At 35.8% G+C, this 19,995-nt stretch overlaps 2 protein-coding genes across 5 annotated transcripts; both read left to right on the top strand.

The window, feature by feature from the left end:
• The first annotated feature begins 969 nt into the window (after window positions 1-969).
• On the top strand, window positions 970-8,637 carry LOC135733350 (interferon-induced GTP-binding protein Mx-like). 3 transcript variants are annotated; one of them, XM_065251813.2, is made up of 12 exons: window positions 970-1,105; window positions 3,702-3,944; window positions 4,159-4,296; window positions 4,412-4,566; window positions 4,914-5,052; window positions 5,198-5,396; window positions 5,682-5,760; window positions 5,876-5,998; window positions 6,447-6,588; window positions 6,792-6,950; window positions 7,078-7,394; window positions 8,084-8,637. In XM_065251813.2, exons 2-12 carry the CDS (start codon window positions 3,722-3,724, stop codon window positions 8,318-8,320), a joined length of 1,911 nt encoding a protein of 636 aa, XP_065107885.1. In that variant the 5' UTR covers window positions 970-1,105; window positions 3,702-3,721; the 3' UTR covers window positions 8,321-8,637. The 3 variants fall into 3 exon arrangements, with proteins under 3 accessions (XP_065107885.1, XP_065107886.1, XP_073668069.1); XM_065251814.2 differs by having other exon boundaries at window positions 1,089-1,105; window positions 3,736-3,944; XM_073811968.1 differs by lacking the exon at window positions 970-1,105 and adding an exon at window positions 1,197-1,212.
• Window positions 8,638-13,392: 4,755 nt separating this feature from the next.
• Window positions 13,393-16,706, top strand: gatd3 (glutamine amidotransferase class 1 domain containing 3). 2 transcript variants are annotated; one of them, XM_065251812.1, is made up of 7 exons: window positions 13,393-13,550; window positions 14,537-14,589; window positions 14,887-15,000; window positions 15,289-15,408; window positions 15,592-15,684; window positions 15,787-15,943; window positions 16,142-16,706. In XM_065251812.1, exons 1-7 carry the CDS (start codon window positions 13,449-13,451, stop codon window positions 16,268-16,270), a joined length of 768 nt encoding a protein of 255 aa, XP_065107884.1. In that variant the 5' UTR covers window positions 13,393-13,448; the 3' UTR covers window positions 16,271-16,706. The 2 variants fall into 2 exon arrangements, with proteins under 2 accessions (XP_065107884.1, XP_073668079.1); XM_073811978.1 differs by lacking the exon at window positions 16,142-16,706 and having other exon boundaries at window positions 15,787-16,096.
• Window positions 16,707-19,995: the final 3,289 nt, after the last annotated feature.

Here is a 19,995-nt window from a genome sequence, read left to right on the forward strand (position 1 = left end):
TGTCATTATTTTTTAACTCTTATGAGAAAGGGGGAACACTTTTGTATAGTCTGGCGTAAATGTGTCTTATACTTTCGCTTTTTGGGGCACTCTCCCTCTACCATGGCATTCCTGGCTGTTTCTAGATTCATTAATTCAGTTCGGGAAAAGAGATAAAAGCCCGCCCACACTGACAAGTGATTGGTTGATTTACCGGAACGGGCCAATCAGGATGCTCTCTGTCTTACATGCGCTTAATGAGGCACACTAGCACACACACGCAAGGTCTCCCCCTACCTCTCTGCCGTGCGCATGCTACTCTTGCTTGCTCGCTCTAGATTCCGGTAGATTTTAACTAATTTGCGGGCATCAGGGAGCCGCTATCAAAAAATAATTTTTAGCGTGTAAAGTTAAGCAGCGTGTAAAGACTCGAGGCAGCCATGAACTTGGCAGAGAGCTCTCCTGCGTATGTCTGCGCCTCGTTCACTATCAGGAAACGTGATCTGAGGTGTGGTGTGTGCACTGGCTGTGTCGTGCAGAACAATAGGCTACTAATCCTGTCAAATTATGATTCAGCCATTCACTAATTCATACTTTACGCGATAGAGGTGTGGTCCGTAAATCACAACCATAGATAAAACCATGGTAAGTGTAGTAAAACAATATGGTTTTGCTAGTAATGCAAAAAAACATGGTTACACTTTAACACAAAAACATAATTTTTATAAGGGCCATCAATCTGTCATGTTTCACGCTTTTTTAAAGGTTCGTTTTCCTTTTGAAGATAAAGCGATTTTGACACCATCCTTTATGGCTACGCCTTTTATTGTATTTAACATGACTTTGACTTTGTAAAGTATTCTCTATTACGATTAGCATAGCGCATAGCCTATAAAAATCTACCGAATCCTAACTCACCGCGGAATTATTGGAAATGAATGATCAAATAATAAAAGTAAACATCAGCACTCTGCGTTGGGTTTCAAAATTGCAAGCCACCAGCCGCTTTGTGAGAAATGAATCACTACAAGGTGTGCACACTTTCAGATAAATGAAACCGAAACCTACGTTTAAAAGTAATTTGCGTCCCAGTCCTTATTTCATTTGGCTGTGCCTTCGCTGTCCAGTGAGTATACCGGTATTTGTCTTGATCTCTGCTTTTTTTAATAATATAGCGAAATACACATTTATGTCAACTTTAAGGAGGACTGTTAAATGTTAATTCGCTGTCCAGTGAGTATACCGGTATCTTGATCTCTGCTTTTTTTAATAATATAGCGAAATACACATTTATGTCAACTTTAAGGAGGACTGTTAAATGTTAATTTTGTCTACTTTGACCTTGTTTTTGACAGATTTTTTTAAAAGGTTTATTTTAAGGATGCTACTCATCATGATAGAATTTAAAAGAGTAACATGTCCTAAACGTGTGTAACCAGTAAATTTACTTGGCATATGCTTAAAGTAAGTAGTTGTAGACACTGAATAGAGACATATTCAAAAAGGACATACATTCAACACTAGTGTTACATTCAACACTAGTATAGTGTGGTAGTACAGTATGCTATACAGTACAGTATGTATAATATAGCATATTCACTTTGCTGTACATCAATCGGTTAATATAGGCTTAGTTTTCCACAGAAATACAAGCCATATCATGCAACTTAGTCAGCACTAAGAGAAATTGACTGTATTAAACAGGTTATATAGTACAGCGAATTTACAGCGTACCCTTCTGTAGTGTACTTATAAAGTACGTACGTGTAATTATAAAGGAAAACAATTTATAATATTTGGGGAATAAAGGGGTAACAAACAACTAAGAAAAATAAAAATTATATATGCTAATAATTATAGTAAGTATTTTATAACTAAGGGCAAACTATTTTAATATTGCATTGTATGTATGACCTATTTGCTAAAAAGGTGGAAAATTACAAATTATTTATACAGTAAGTATTTTTTAACCTAGGGCTAAATATTCAAATATTAGGTCTACGTGATATGGCTATAGGCTACATGCAAAACAACAATCTTATGTTTGAGAGCAATTTAGCGAAAACACACACAGAATTGGCTCGATCACACTACTTTCCACATATAGCCTAGCTGGTGTGTGGTGATCGCACTGGTGTCGTAGTACCATGGCTGCTTTCACATGGATTCTGCAAACTGTAGAGACCTCATAAAAGGTTACTTACCTTAAGAAAGAAAAAAGTACAGGATTTTGTTGGGTTATTAAGCAAAGTTAAAAATAGAAAAGGCATCTACACAGCAAAATCACCAGTTTTACATTCAACACTGGTGATTTTGCTGTGTATGATGAAAACAAGGCAAGAAAAACTAAAATCTTTCTGTAGTTACTGTGTAAATATACCATTGTTTTGTGTTGTTACAGTGTAAGTCAAACTTGTTACCCCCTTGTTTCCAACATGATCTCACAAAGTTCCGTGGGATAGTCACAGAATTTTTTGCTAATTTTTCCGTGGCATTCTCACGGATTGGTTACTCAACTGCTTTATCCTATTTTCAAACCATTTTCGCTTCAGTTTAGGGTAAGGTTTGGTGCTTGGGTTAGTATGTCACTTTAAGTTTTGGTTTATACAATTTTGTCTGATTTATTCTTTTATATTTTCTAAATTTTAAACAGGTTTCACCTGGCGTTGGGGTTAGAGTTGGGTTTGGGTAAGGATGTCATTTTATGTAAATCTAACCCTAAACCAAAGCGACAATGGTAAGAAAATAGGACAAAACACTTGAGAAACCAATGAGAATAGGGGGTAACAAGTGGTACTTTAATTTATAGCTCACAGATGTCGTACTTGCTCTGTAACTTGGCTACGTGAAACAAAAGGGTATAGTTTGACTTACACTGTAACAACACAAAACAATTGTATCTAGAACACAGTAACTACAGAAAATAGTTTGTTTTTCTTGCCTTGTTTTCACCATAGTTGCCTTTCCTATTTTTAACTTTGCTTGATGACCCAACAAAATCCTGTACTTTTTTCTTTCTTAAGGTAAGTAACTTTTATTGAAAATTCTAAATAAATTGTTCAAAATAATTTTTTGTACTAATAAATAGCATAACTCATTAACTAATTTCCCTGAATTTTAAGTTTTGTTGTTCAGTAATCTCCATCATGCATCATGAAATGAATATGTACCCCCACATGGTTAAAAAATACCTATGCCTAAATATATTTTAATACCTATATTATTCCATAAAGATATGTGGTGTATGATTAGGATTGAAGGAAGACCCAGCACACTTTACAACCATTTCAGAGGTCTCTTCTAAATCACCACAGTTTTCAGAATCCATGTGAAAGCAGCCATGTATACTTCGACGCCACACACCAGTGGAGAGAAGTGTGATCGACGAGCCAATTCAGTGAATGTGTGTTTTTTCTAAATTGCTCTCAAACATAAGATTGTTGTTTTTCCTTGTTGTTACCCCTTTATTCCCCAAATATTATAAATTGTTCCCTTATAATTAAATGTACGTACTTTATAGGCACACTATAGGTACGCTGTAAATTTGCTGTACTTACGCAGTACTTTCCGGGCTGTAATGAACTGCAACTTCACTTTTGGAATTCAACTGTACAGCATCACTGTTGGACTGTGTTAGTAGACTAGTGTTTATATTGTGTTTTAAGAATCAAATAGGCCTAAAAAGAAGAAAACCCCACTTACTAAAACATTATATTTTGCAGTACCAACATATAGTTTAAACATGTCTCAACACAGTTCCTCAAAACAAGGAATTATGAGTAGTGGTCTGAATGAACAATATGAAGAAAAGGTGCGTCCCTGTATTGACCTAGTGGACAAACTCAGGTCACTTGGTGTCGAGAAGGACCTGAATCTGCCAGCTATTGCTGTTATAGGTGACCAGAGCTCAGGAAAGAGTTCTGTATTGGAGGCTCTGTCAGGTGTGGCACTGCCCAGAGGAACAGGTAATACAATTCAACATAATTCAAGTACAGTGATCTGCAGACTGCATGTATACACATTGTAATTCTCTCTCTCTCTCTCTCTCTCTCTCTCTCTCTCTCTCTCTCTCTCTCTCTCTCTCTCTCTCTCTCTCTCTCTCTCTCTCTCTCTCTCTAAATAAGCTCTCTCAGCTTAATAAGCTTTGATAAATAGATTGCTAACTATCTTTTAACACAGGTATTGTCACACGATGTCCTCTTGTACTGAAAATGAAGAAAGTTACAAAGAATGCTACCTGGCATGGATTGTTGTCATATAATGATAAAATAAAGAAACTGAAGAATCCAGCAGAAATAGAGAAAGCTGTCCTAGATGGTTTGTATTAAATGGTTTCTAAATTGACTTATTAAATTTTATTTTAAAAAGTTAAATAAATTGTGTTTCATCATCTTTGAGGTGATGTCAGCATAATGTTGTATTGTGTATGTAGCTCAGACAGCATTGGCTGGACAAGGAGAAGGAATCAGTCATGAGATGATCACTCTGGAAATCAAGTCCAGTGATGTTCCTGATCTTACTCTCATTGACCTGCCAGGAATTGCGAGGGTTGCCACTGGTAACCAGCCTAAAGACATTGGGATACAAGTAAGATTAAATTTGATATGAACTCTGTATGCACATTTGGTGATAAGTAAACAGTTGCCAGACAGAATAAAACAAGTTATATTTAAAATATTTCTTTATGGAAATATATGTAAAACCTACAGTAGCACTATAATCCTGCCAAGTTATGATGAATAGGTCGAACCATGTGCATAGTTAATGAAAGGTAACAGAGGCAAATAATTGTCAAAACACATCAATCCAACCATATTCTTATAATTGCTGATTGCTGCGTCAAGACTTTGCAAAATATCTACTTTTGTCATGGGTTTTAAGATTTAAAAAGTCTCCCTCCTTTAATGCAGTTATCGTTTGGTTTTCTGTTATAGATAAAATATCTCATTGAAAAGTTTATTAAAAGACAAGAGACCATCAGCTTGGTCGTTGTGCCTGCAAACATTGATATTGCCACCACTGAAGCACTACAGATGGCAAACAAAGTAGATAGAGATGGGAACAGGACACTTGGTATGTAACATTTTATTCTACTCAAATTAGGCTATACGGTATACAAGTTACTTGTTATTTAAAACTAAACCCCTAACCAAACCCTATCGTGGTTTGTAAAACGAAATTACATTTATAGAATCCTGATTAATATCCATTCATATAGGGATTCTGACTAAACCAGACTTGGTGGACAAAGGCATGGAGGAGACAGTTGTCAAAACCGTCAACAATCTTGTGATACCACTGATCAAGGGCTATATGATTGTAAAGTGCCGTGGCCAGCAAGACATCAATGAGAAGATTACTCTGGTCGATGCTTTGGAAAAAGAAAGAAAGTTTTTCAATGAAAATTCTCATTTTAGGCAAGAAAGTTTGTTTATAAATCTGCTGTATTTATTCAAAAAATTGGAGATAGAAATGGTTATAATATGTGCAAGATATATTTCCAATATGTGTGTCATTATTGATTTTAATATTGCAAGTTTAATAGATGAAGAGTGTTTTTGAATGAATACATTTTGTCATATCAAATCTTTTTGTCAATGTTTTTGATCTTGATTTTTTCTCTTCTTTTTATACATATTATAAAAATCTGGCAATTGCCCCTAAATAACAACATCTTATAAAAAAAATGTCTTTCTCTTCAGGACTCTTCTTGAGGAAGGTAAAGCTACAGTACCTCTTCTTGCAGAACGGCTTACTAAAGAATTGGTTATACACATTACTGTAAGTATGCAAAATTAAATGACATAAAAACATTGAGACAGAAAAGAAAATATGAAACATAGAAGCTAGAAAAATGTTGTAAATTCTACATTTTATTGTCTTATTTCACCTTTAGAATTTACTGCCACAGTTAAAAACCCAACTTGAGCAGAAATTAGCAAAGACCACTGATGAACTTAAAGTACTGGGAGATGGAGTTCCTCTTGATAAACAAGAGAGGAAAAATTTCCTGATTATGGTGAAAATATTTTTTATGTCATTATTTAATGATTTACTGTATACGACATAATAACATTCATACTGTATAATGTAAAGAACATTGAGCCTCCTTTATGAAACAGGAGCAAAATGATTTTGTGTGTAAATCGTTCGTAAAGTCGTTCAGACGTTAATTTTCGATTCATGAAAATGTTAGTATTTGCAAAATCCTATTTGATATGAAGGAAATTTTTAATATTTACTTAGGCCACAATCAAAGATTGAAACCAATGTGAAAACACTGAAATCAAACTAGAATGCTCCTAATCTAATAATTAGATCATAATCTTTAGCTTGGATTTCACGGACAGGGACACGTTTGTATATTCGACCCTAGCAGTGTGGCTTTGTTCTTAAATTTTTGTGATTTCTTGAGGTCATTTTTTGTAATGGTCTCACAATTTTTTCATAATAAAAATGCTCTACAGAAAATTCGTCAGTTTAATGATGTACTTGAAGGAGTAAAACGGGCAGAAGAAGATCTGAAGAACTCAGACATGAGGGTCTTTACCAAAATCAGGCAAACATTTGGTCAATGGAAACAACTCCTGGATCAGAAGACTATTAAAAGTAAGTTTATGATAACATACAGTTAACATGAAATTAAATATCAAGTCTTATGGTATGAGGCAAAGCATGGGGCAAGATTTATTTTATTTATATTGTAAATGCATGGCTTAACACCTTAAGGGGGTGACATGCATAGACTAAAGAGCGGTGTTTCATAGCCAGTGCATGCATTCTTCATGATTTTTTGTAAATATTCTCTATAGCGGAGGAAATCCTCAGAGATGAGGTTGAAGAGTACATTAAAAATCGCAGAGGAAAGGAGCTTCCTGGATTTGTTAACTACAGAACATTTGAAAGCATTGTCAGGAAACACATTGAGGAGCTAGAGGAACCTGCTTTAAAGCTCCTAAAAGATGTCACAGGTAACAGCTTTTATAAAATGATGTTGTTGTTTTTCAAAATAATTGACAGAATTACAATCAATGGCAAACATGGACGCTAATGTGTTTATCTCATCTGATTGGCTCATCTGGTCCATTTTATTCACAGATATTGTTCACAACTGTGTGAACACTATTGTTAGCTATCACTTTAAGGCGTTCTCTCACCTCCTGAGGGCTGCTAAAGATCCAATTGAAGATATTCTTGAAAACGAGTTTAAGAATGCAGAGGAGAAAGTGAAATCTCAGTTTAAGATGGAGAAGATTGTCTACTCTCAAGATCCTCTCTACAGTCGCCAGCTAGAGGCTGTAAAACAGCTACCAGTAAACGCAACCTTAGTTGATGTAGGCTTTGGGACTCGGAGGGTAAAGAGCATCAGTGCTGATATACGCGAGATGACGCAGCATCTTAAAGCCTATTTAATGGTAATCATTCAAAACATTCATGCACCTGTTTATATACTAAAGTAATACAGAATCTTTGCCTTTGAAAGGGCAACTTATTAACAGCTAAGGAGGTTCTCCCACATACATTAGTTTATTTAACTAGATGTTGACATGTTACAAAAAACATAGTTTACATATCTCAGGAAAGTCAGTGTAGGCCTACATGAAAAGGAGGTTTGACAGGGTGGCTAGGTGTGTATGTGGCTGGCTTGAAACCAGTGGAGGTATCGGTAAGAACAATCCAGTCCAGTCACTTTAATTGCACAGTGTCTTTATTTCATTGTATTAGTATGTGTGTGTGTGTGTGTGTGTGTGTGTGTGTGTGTGTGTGTGTGTGTGTGTGTGTGTGTGTGTGTGTGTGTGTGTGTGTGTGTGTGTGTGTGTGTGTGTGTGTGTGTGTGTGTGTGTGTGTGTGTGTGTGTGTGTGCGTGTGCTTGTGTGCGTGTGTGCGTGTGTGCGTGTGTGTGTGTGTGGTTTCTAGGAGGGAAAAAGATACGGGATACAATTAACTATAAGGCCAAGGCCACAATTCATTTGAATGACAATCAAACAAGAACTTACATGCAGGAAATTAGCAAAGTAGCCTACTACTGCAAATGCTTGCTTATTCTAGTTACAGTTGTGCATTGAGATGACATTAGATGTAATTTGTCTGTATTTGCTCCTAGATCACATCTGACCGTCTGGCTAACCAAGTGCCACTGATAATCCAGTACCACATCCTGGACCAGTACATATTTCAGCTTCAGAATGAAATGCTTGCCATGTTCGGAAGGGACAATGCAGAAGATCTGCTTAGAGAAGATTCTGATGTCGCTCGTAAAAGAAAAGAATTGAAAGATCGTCTGGAGCGCCTAAAGGACGCTAGCAAAGTTATGTCCAAGTTTGTAAAGGCTCCATATTAAGCAAAGTACACACACACTAACTCAACTTAAGCTAATTAAAACATTGTGCAGTGTAATTTTGATACACTGCAAAGACCTTTAATAGGTTTCTTTATAACTATTAAATTTTTTTATTATTTTATGTTGTGTTGTTTTCAGACTGTAGCCAGTTTAGTTCATTTGCAGGATCTGCAAAGACGTTTCATTGTTTAGACTGCACTCTGCCTATTTGTTTAAGTTTCCATGCAGCTAGTTCTGAATGGAAATGTTTATTATTAGAAAGGTCTTCATAGTCTTCCTTTGTTCTCTTTACAATTTTATCTTCAACTGATATATAAATAAAATATTTATATTATGTTGCATAATCGAGCATGAAATTTTTTTTATAAATGTATAAAAAAACTTTTACCAATGGGACATTGTTAAGATGGCATGTTCATCTTTTTTTCAAATGTTTATATTTTGATATAGATGATATTCAAGGGAAATGATTCAGTCAGATGACATTAATAGGACAAATATAAATGGGCCATTCTACCGAATTGGTGCAAATTGACACTTCAAAACTTCTTGAAAAAAGTGTGTTTTTTCCTGCAAGCTTTGTAGTCATAAACATAGTAGAACATCTAAGGAACACTAATCTACTGATTGGACACTTTAGTTTCCTAGCGTGTTTTTATACAGTTTCGAAATGTTTTCTCTCTCCCAAAATGTGTCACTACCGAAACACAACAACATTTGATATAAAAATTAGGTTTTTAATAGCCTATTCTGATTTTCTTTACATTAACCTTCTAAATATATTTTTTACATTTTTTTAAAGACAGTTTCATTGTTATATCGATTAGAAATATAATTTTAACAAAACTATAAGCGTGGTTTATCAAATGAAATGCATTTTGAAAGCATTATTTCTCTGTAATTGCCATACATGCACTGATACAGATTTGAAATTCAAGGATTCATTAGTTTAAATTTTTATCTAACTAAATAAAATTATATAATCTTTTCTGACAACAAAACCTATTTTATTTTTCTAGAACATTATTTGTTTCGGTCGTGACAGTAATGTTTCGTTAGTGACATCCATATTGGATTGTCCATATTTTGTTTAAAAAAAAATAATTAGTTAGTCAAAAATGATTGGCATTATGCAGTCAAAACATACAGCACAAAAAATATCTAAAGCAACACCACATAAAAGCACTTTGCACTGACATTACGCTGATGACGGATAGTTCAGACCTTAAAGGGATGCAAGATAGCCGATTTTTGCGAGTTTTATGTGTATCGTGTATATTTTATGTGTTTATGTGTATACTGGCCAATATGTGGCTGCTGTGTTCACCGACATTGTCACTGGCATTATTTACAGAGTGCAGGAAGCCGCAAGCGATTGCAGGTCATGTGACTAAAAACAAACAACCTTTCCGTGACAACATTGTAAGCTCGGCCTAACAGCTGATCATAACTTGACAAAGCGGGTTTTTATTTCTATATAATTTTTTTATTTATATATATTTGTAGTAATAAAGTGCTAGAAATCAATATCCTTTGCTGATAGTTCCTCATCATTGTGGAGAGTGCAGTTCATGGTTCCATAGAACCATCACCTTTTTTAAATATCGTTTTTTTTTTAAGTTCAATAAATGTTACTTTTTTAAATTGAGACATTTATAATGTAAACTGAGTGAGCAAAAGCAGTATCGGCTCCAAGTATCGGCTCAAGAAAATAGGCAGCCTGTATCGGCTAAGGCTAATGAAACAAAAATCGGTATCGGCATTGGCACAAAAAAAGTCCATATGGGTCAATCTCTAAAAAGAACTATACACACAGAACTGTCTTTTAACCATCTTCCTGTGTTTGTCCTGTCTTTTCCTCCATTCTTTTCTGACATTTCTTTGCTCCCTGTCAGATAATTGTTTGATACTTTTCAGCATCCTTTCTTCCTGCATTTTTGATTTCGTTCTCTTTGCTTTTTTAAGTATTCTTGGTCAGGGCTCCAGACTAACTTTTTTTACTAGGAGCAAAGTGGCCCCCAACTGAAAATTTTAGGGGCGCAACCAAAAAAATTAGGGGCACACACCGTAAATCAACATGCTAACCAAATAATCACATTTCTACAAAATTCCACTGTATTACTAATACATACTTTGATGATAGATGCAGAAAGTACAATGTGCTGTTTCAAATTCACTGTCACATCAGAAAAAAAGTCAAATTTACTAGTCGCACATGTGCGAATGGATGTAAAATTCAGTGGCACACTCTCAAATTTTGGTTGCAAAATACCACCAATTGGTGGCAGTCTGGAGCCCTGTTGGTACCTTTCTGGGTCCTCCCTCGATCTTTGTCTGTATTTTCTCAGTCTGTCCGCTCTACTTTCATCTTTCCGTCTATGCATATTGGCAATTCCTCTCTCTCTGTAGCTATCTCTACAAATTAACCAAAGATATTTACATTTACATTATTAGTGTGAGCCTGCCCTGTCTACACTTAACAATGACATGTCAATTTACTATGATACCATGTGCTATCTGTTATATAAATTATATGATGCAATCAGTCAAAGTCCCGCTAAATTAGCGCAGAAAGTTTTCCATGAGACCAGAGGTAGAATCATTTAGCCTTCATTTATCTCAATAATGAGTCAAGCTACTATGAATTAATTAAATTAATCTGGCCTAGTTTGTAGTCCTAGTCAAATCGCATACAACATTACAGAAATATGACTGACAAATTATTTGTACTGAAAAAGAATATATGTGCACTTGAAAGTTTCTATTTATTTATTAAAATAAAGAAACAAGTGTCATTTTGTCACTACCGAAACAATCACGTCACAACCGAAAAGTCAACAAATGTTTCGGTTGTGACTGTTTCGGTAGTGACAATTTAAGCTAACTTTGATCCTACTGCTAAGAAGCTAATTAGTACATAGTTAGCCAGCACAGTTCTCGACATTGAAACATGAGTAAAACCTAAATGACCAGTAGAAAAAATTTTAAAAAATCAATTAATCATTAAAAATGTGTGATCGGTAGTGACATTGATAAATGTCACACACTGATTTCCAAACTTTTGATCACATTTACTTCAAAACCATGGGACTGATCTAATCACCATGCCACCACGAGGGAGTGAGGCACAGACAAAGTTTCTGGTTCAAAATTGAGGGGAGTGGCTTAAAGCAGTATTATATTATTGACCGAACTATGCAATGTTTCGGTAGTGACGTGAAAATGCGGGACAGTGTTTTTTTACATGATTATTCATGATTTTTACTGAAAATATCCAATAAATATATTTTTGGTTTTAATTAACAAAAGTAATCAAAATGATACTTATTTAAAAAATTATAAAAAATTATTAAAAAATTATTTCATATTTTTTTTTCTATGGTGAAATTCAGACCTTGGGGTTTGGGACAACCACCTCTCAATTGAAACCACTATATAAATGATGATATTTTATATATAAAGTCTGCAGCTACCTCAAATATTACTTTGGGTTTTGATTGCTATTTGCTTATATTTTTTTATTATCAAAAATTTTCCTACGTTAATGCTTTTTAAATTAGTTTTTTGGTTCCGGGACAGCAATTTGCACGAATTCGGTAGAATGGCCCAAATATCAAACAGCAACAATAAAAAAAAAAATGGATAAACAATTATAAGAAACGTTAACATAAACGTTAACATATCCCAGTTGTGTTTAGATTGATATATGTTGTCATTCTGTTCTGACTTAAACGCTTTATTTTTTATTCATTTTTTTAAAAATTTCTATAGATCGTTTCAGCAGTAACAACATAAACAAGCCGCTGTCGCGGTCCGCACGTAACTTCCGGTAAACTTCGCTAATAATAAATAACAACAAAGTTCTTTAAACATAGTTTATTTATATAACAAGCAAACAAAACAACACATAAATTACCTAGGAAACCAAAACATTTGTTATTTTCAACGAGGCATTTGTTCAAGAGATCAGTTTAGCAACTAGTCAGACCATTAAAAAAACGAAACCGGAAGTAAGGTTCGGATCCAGACGTGTATCACGTGCGTCCGATGAAACCGTCTATTTTAATAATTTCAAAATCTGGCCGCGGACAATAAGCGCTGTTTTCATCCTAATTTTTATTTTTGGGTGAACTAACCCAACATCTCGCGAAATTTGGCCGTAGCTGTATTCCCTCTAGCCAGAACCAGGCAGGTGCTGATGCAAGGTGGAGCGCTAAACTCAGCAAGACACCGGTGTCATGAGCAATCCAGTCCCCCCGAGCAATTCTGCCCCCCTAGGACCCCGCGTAATTCCATTGGCTGAAAAAACTCCTCATGGGTAGCCTTTGTAGCGCCTTATTACAATTCCTTCAAAATTTCGTGATGATTTATATCGTTAGAATGTTGTTAAAATTACAATTGGTCTATTTTAAATTATCCGTTTAATATAGTAGTATATAACTGATGCTCTAGGTGGTGAGATCTACCAAATCTCGTTCTTAGATTTTTTTTAATTAGCTTAACGTGACGTACCAGCTTAGCATACAGCTATCGGGTAAAATAGCTTAACACAAACACCAGTTGCACTCACCGTAATAACGTAATGTCATTTTTTTTAATCCTGAGGTTTAAAAAAATATGTTTCACGTTCAGATAACTTAGTAATCAATAACATAAAATTGAAATGTGTTTTTGTTGTGTAAGGCAATTAATTGGGTTTTTAGGCGATTACGTGTGTCATTACGTGCTGCTCACGTGTTTGCAACATGAATATTAGTTCATTAATTATATTATTTTTGTAAGCTTTTATTTTAAAAATATTTTGTATGCTTCTATTTTGTAAAAAGTACCTAGCTTGCTACACCACTAACGCAGCTTCGATTAGCATCAAGATATCGCGATGACAAGTTTTTGACCAGGCATTACTGCTAGGTACCAATTGGGGTCCTAGGGGGGCAGAATTGCTCGGGGGGACTGGATTGCTCACGACACCGGCCCTCCAGGACCGAGTTTGGGCACACTCACGAATTGGTGGCTGCTGGTGCGCACAATAAACAGTAGATGGCGGTATAGGCCAGTGGTGCTTTATTGGCCACTAACGCAAAGAAGTAAGTTGTTTTATGTCCTCTGCTCTGTCAGACTCGGCGCAATGTTTGCTGTACGTTCACTGCTACGATCTGCGCACATCAGATATGCGCTGGCTGCTCAATTTCACGCCACTTCAAACTGTACAGGGGCAAAAGTCGCTGTAGTAAGTATTTAAGCGAAAATAATAATGGTCTTGCACGTGGTTGTTTTTGGAACGGCATGTCAGATTATTGGTACCCGTTTAACTCAGCTTTAGGTTTGTCTGTGACACACTTCATATAAATATGTGTCATCTAAAGTTGCCCAGAGTTTCTTAGATCAAGAATGATGATGCATTTAAATATTAAACTAGATTAGATTAACCCACACATTCAGTGGCACGATTTACCAACCATCTATAAAGTAAGTTAGCCTACCTGTAGTTAAATGCTGAATAACACATACAGGTGTCAGGGGAAACTGTATGAGATGTGGTTCCAGAGATTTTTACACCTACAAAATAACCTTTACTTTTGTTAAACTACTAATATCATATGCATATATGTTTGATAGTAGTGTTGTTGTTGTTGTTTTTTTTTTTTTTTACTTTATACTGCCCCCATGACTAAATCTATCTCAACCTAAGAATCTGAATTAACAAAACATATGATATTATACAGTGTAGTGCTTTAGGACTATTAATTTTTTTGATTGATTAAGGGTTGATAACACAAAATTTATAACAAATGTATTTAAAGCAACACCAAAGAGTTTTGGCTCTTTGCTCCCCCTACAGGTTAGAAGTGTAATTGTCCATTACCCACTGTCATAAATACTGAGGCATAGCTGGCTCTGATTGGATTGTAGGTCTGCCGTAAAGTTTTTGTAGTATTCACTCGGACTACAGGACCACTACCCAACGTTTGGAAACTTCTTTAGTGCGGTTTTGGCCGATAGAGGGCTGCAAAGCGAATGTGAAAGTGCTGTTCACCCTGTTTAGAGTGGATGAGCGACTGAAACTGTTTTGGAAGCGTTATTTTAAGGTAAAAAAAACTCTTTGGTGTTGCTTTAAAAACTTATCATAAAACTGGGGCCATTTCGTGCCCCCCAGTTTGAGAGCCACTGCTGCAGACCAACATGTGTTTACTTCTTCTTTCACTTTGTCATTAGGTGTTATCTGGATGTGGTGTTTATGATGGCACTGAAATCCATGAGGCATCAGCGTGAGTTTCTATATCTGTGCAATAAATTTTTTCTTGCATTATACAGGTGCAGAATACTTTTAGACATGGGTTTAAACTTCCAAAACATAACAGGTTGCTTTTAAAGGTCACTTTGTTGCTTGTATTTTATAAAAAATCCAACTTTAAATGCTCTTATTACACAAATATAGTGAATATTAAAAAGTTTATTGAAATGTTAAACTTCTTTGTTATGGTAGTTTAAGCCAGTTTCTCAGATAAATTAAAGTTATTTTTTCTGTCATCTTTTCAATGAGATCTTTTGCTTTTTCTTGGTAGAATCCTTGTACAGCTAAGTCGAGGAGGTGCCGAGGTGCAGATGTTTGCTCCTGATGTGCCTCAGATGCATGTGATAGATCACAGCAAAGGTCAGCCTGCAGAACAAGAGTCAAGGTAAAGCCCTTCATCTACAATGTTCTTGTATAAATATGTTTCATGCCATGATGACAAAAAGTTCAGGTTTTTAAGATGTTCATGAACATAATGTATAATCTTTAATGTATAATAATTTTTAATTAAAAACTTTTAATTTTGCATTTGTGTTTGAACTATGTCACGGTTTTTAAGCCACAGGTAAAAAACTCAATTGCAAATACAATTTGCAATTCCTTTAAAATGTTGTCCGCAAAAATGTTCCATAGTTTTTATTATAATTTTTTTTTACATCTGTTGATATATTAGGAATGTTTTGTCAGAGTCGGCGCGTATAGCCAGGGGAAACATCACAGACCTGGCGAAACTGAATGCTAGTAATCATGATGCTGTCATCTTCCCTGGTGGTTTTGGCGCAGCTAAAAACCTGTAAGTTTGAATGCTTAAGGGCAAAAAATATTTTCCTGTCTTTAAAAAATATTATAGATAAACTCAATCATAAAACATTTTTATTTTATTTACCTCCGAGATAAATTCTTGTTCTGTTGTAGTGCTGCTTTTTATGTGCTCATCCTTCTGTAATTATTATTTTTTTATCTTTCCAATAAACAGGTCATCATTTGCTGTTGATGGAATAGATTGTAAAGTAAATGTGGAGGTGGAACGGGTTTTAAAAGACTTCCATAAGGCTGGAAAGCCGATTGGGTAAGTAATCTGGATGTCAGATTGTGAGACAAATAATGTTAATGCATCGTTTTTTTGACTACTTATTCCTATGCCACTGAGGCCTTGTTTTGTGGTGCCCAGGTTGTGCTGTATATCTCCAGTGCTGGCAGCAAAAGTTCTTCCTGGTGTTGATGTGACAGTGGGTCATGAGGAGGAAGCAGGTGGAAAGTGGCCATATGCTGGTACTACACAAGCTATTACTGCCCTGGGAGCCAAACATACAGTTAAAGATGTCACCATATCCTACCAGTACAGAGTAGACCTATTTTATTCTATTCTCCTCCTCTGTTTTCTTTTATTCTGTTCCCCTCCCCTCCCATCTCCTCTTCTGTTCTCGTCTCTTCTTTTCTCCTGTAACATTTCATCTAGCCTGTAAATGTTATTAGGCATTTTTGTTTTCCATAAGGCTGATTTATCCTTGACCTTTGATCCTTACGAAGCCCATGTGGATCGGAAGAATAAGGTGGTGACCACACCTGCATTCATGTGTGATACCAAGTTACACTTGATCTTTGACGGGATTGGTGCCATGGTGAAAAATGTCCTAAAGCTCAGCGGGAAGTGAAATTCATTCAGCTTGCTACTTATTACTATAATAGTGTTTTTATGTTTGCTAAATAGAACATTGCTTTTCAAGCATGTTGCATCTGCATCAGACAAGTTTCTCAGACATTATTAATCAACTTTGCTATATAGTATTTTGCAGGATGTTCAGTAGAGGGCGCTCTCTGTTTCATTAACAATTAAGGCTTAAGTTCAGTTATAGGCTATGACCATACAATGAAGTATGAATCGGTGTTATTGACAAATCTGTTCTGTAGTGGAAAATGTGAAATATGTGAACCTTTAAGGTTAATTAGTTTTTTAAATCTTTATTAAGGTATTTAATTTGGAATTAATTTAAGGGGAAACGTTTCAATTCATTAAAAGGGAAAAAGTGTACCAACCTAATAAAACACATCAATTCAAAAATAAAGTAAACATTTTCTCTTTAAAAATAATATCTGTGGCTATAGTTGTTCATAAGTTGTTGATAATACATTTGAAGTATCTATATCACATGAAGTGTATATATATATATATATATATATATATATATATATATATATATATATATATATATATATATATATATATATATATATTGTGAAGAGAGAATAGGAAATGCAAGTCCTGGATCATGAGAGAAATGGGTGTGTTGTGGACTAACAGGATTAGTCACATGACTAGTTACAGGCACGATCATCATATGGCATCATGCAAGGCTAAACGCACCTCAAAGGGACCTGTGAGCTGCCCACACAGATTAATTTCCTGAGCACCCACCCTTAATTATTGAGGCATGACTTCATAAACACACACTTCTTATAGACTATGGGTTATGTGAAATGGCCCTTTATGACAAAAAAAGTTGTATGATCTTACCACAAATCAGGGGCGTCACTAGACCCCTTTTCAATTTTAACAATTTACTTTAATTGTTTGTGTATTGATTTACATTTTTAATTGCAGCACCTGCACTACAACATAGTAGTAACCCAATTCATAACACTAACCGAGAACACAAAATCTGATGCAGAAATCCACGTGTTGCCAAGTCCGCGTCCTTCAGTCGGACTTAAGAATTGTACTACTTTTAAACTGTTTCCGCAAGTAGATTTTTTTTCAGTAGGTCAAAGATTGAAGGATTTCGTTTGTTAGTTATTTGCATTTGGTCTGTAAATGGTCACTGGATGCTTTTTGGCTAGTTTTTATTGACTAGTTGGCAGGTTTCATTACGCAGATCTGGCAACCCACACCGCCGTGCACACAGAAATCCAGGTGACGGTACGTGATTGAAAACTTGACGAAACTTAAGTGAGTTTTTAAAATAATATTGATGATCTTATTTTAACTATATCATTATGACTGCCGTGGTTGCACAGAGTTGGAAACCTGTGAGTTTTCCGAGAGGCGCAAATTCAAAATATATATGCTGTGTGTTGCTCCTCATTATGTCAAAATATGTGTTTGTTGCATCATGTTTATCATGTGTCTTGTCAAAATACGAGCCTGCAGCACACGCATCGAAAGGGTTTATGATAAAAAAGACACGTTCACGAAATACTCGCAAAACACCAACTTAACACTGAACTCTTATTACACATGAGATTAAGCGAGTATCTGGCAAATGTAAGAGTCTCTCTTATCATAAGCCCCTTAGAAGCGTCTGCAGCAGGCTCGTATTTTGACATCATACGTGATGCATAGAAGTTTACATGATATGCCGAACACATATTTTGAAATGATGAGCCACACGTGACGGACTAAATACATTTTGTGATGAGCTTCGAATCGTGCACCCTTGATAAAGAAGTCACCGGCCGCCACTGGTTGCACTTCTGTTGTGTGATCTGATAGCATGGACATCTGCGCTGGTTTCCCTCTTTTTTCTTGCTTTAGGGTCAGGTCAGGCAGATGCGTCTTTCTGCTGGTTACTTTAGACCTCTCTCTTAGAGGCCTGTTCCCAGACCAGGGAATTTATTTCTTCTATTCCCAGGAACATAACTGTTTGATGGGATTTCTACCACCCGCCTCTCATCACCCTACCCACTCCCCACAACCGTCCAAAGAGGCTGGGCAAACAAGACCTCGGCTTCTGCCAATTTGTTCGAACAAAGTGCAGGGATTTGGGGCCTACAGCCACTCTTAAACAGGCAAACAGTAAGTATTTGCCTGCTGGTCTAAGGCTACTTACCCCTACACCTTCTACACACACACACATCCATGCAATCCTCTCTTTAAATGGTCAGGCAGTCCTTTAATAAGCTTTAATCAGTCTTCATGAAGACTAAAACTTGTATTGCACTTTTGATTATATTACAATTTAAGCTGTTTGTGTTTTGTGCATGGAGAGATCCTGTGTGTGCATCACGTGTCTTGTCAAAATAAGTGCCTGCTGCATTCGCGTCTAAAGGGTTTATGATAAATGAGATGCTCGTATTTACCAGATACTCGCATAATCTCATGCGTAATCAGAGTTTACTGTTAAGAGAGTGACTTGCGTGTATTTGTGAACGTGAGCATTTTTTTTATCGTAAACGGTTTTAACGCGTGTGCAGCAGGCACTTATTTTGACAAAACACGCGATGCACATGGTTCACATGACGCAACAAACACATATTTTGAAAATGCAAGCAACACACATGACACTCACAACACTTATTTTGAATTAGCGCCCCTCGGATGAGCAGTCACGAGCCGCCACTGATAAATGTGCTGGTAAAATCTTTCTTTTATTATTTCGTCTAACCATAATTCTATCTGTCCTCCCTTTCAGCTTTTATGGATATATATATATATTTTTTTTTTTTTTTTTTTTTTTTTTAACTACCTTGTGTCAGTGTCTGAGTTCCACCTGGCCTGACATAAATTGTGTGGACTGTGGGATGTAAATGGGCTGGGGTGTATTATTGTCAGTGGGACTCTTATCAGGGACTGGTCTGAGGCCCCGCGGTCTCCCTGGCATCCTGATCAGAGGATTAGCAGCATACCGCTTCAGGTCAAGAGCATGCCAGTCACACACACACACACTTATTTCGTTTTCTCTCACAAACACCTTTCGCTTTCACACACATGCTGGACGAGAGAGTTTCTCAACCTCTCACACTTGTGCAGAACAGGCCTGTTTGATTGTAGCCTGTGGATTAGGTTTTGTGTGAAAGCTTGTTTCCCCCTGTTCCCTTTATTCTTATTCTGATTGGCTTATGCTCTTGAGAGTCTTTTATTCCACAGTGAGGTCGCAGTCTATACAATGCAAGGTAAGGGATTTTTCTCATGACATCATATTTTCCAATTCCTCCACTCTTTAAACGTTTTCTATTGCATTTGAGACAAAAGAATAATTATTGTGCAGGTGGTGGATGGTTTCCATGTTTTTTTTTTTAATATTATTTAAGATCTTTTGCTGAAATTTGATGTCTTGCTTGAGCTGCTAAAGAAATGCCGGCCTCTCAGATTGTTTCTTTTTTTTAAGGAATAGTTTAATGAATTATGTCATTGTTTACTCAAACCTGTATGCGTCACATTTTTCTGTAAATATCTATTTTAAAAGAAATGTTTCAATTAAAAAACAATGTAAAATGTAATGTAAGAAAAGGATGTGTACAAATTTACTTTTTTACATTTCACAAATTATTACACATATTTTGTTGTATTATACTCTAAAACATTAAGGCTAATTAGCTCATAATCAAAGGGGAACCATTTTTAGTTCTATAATACACCTATGAAGAACCATCCAGGGGTGAT

The sequence above is a fragment of the Paramisgurnus dabryanus genome, chromosome 15 (genome assembly GCF_030506205.2).
Source record: "Paramisgurnus dabryanus chromosome 15, PD_genome_1.1, whole genome shotgun sequence".
Lineage (NCBI taxonomy): Eukaryota > Metazoa > Chordata > Actinopteri > Cypriniformes > Cobitidae > Paramisgurnus > Paramisgurnus dabryanus.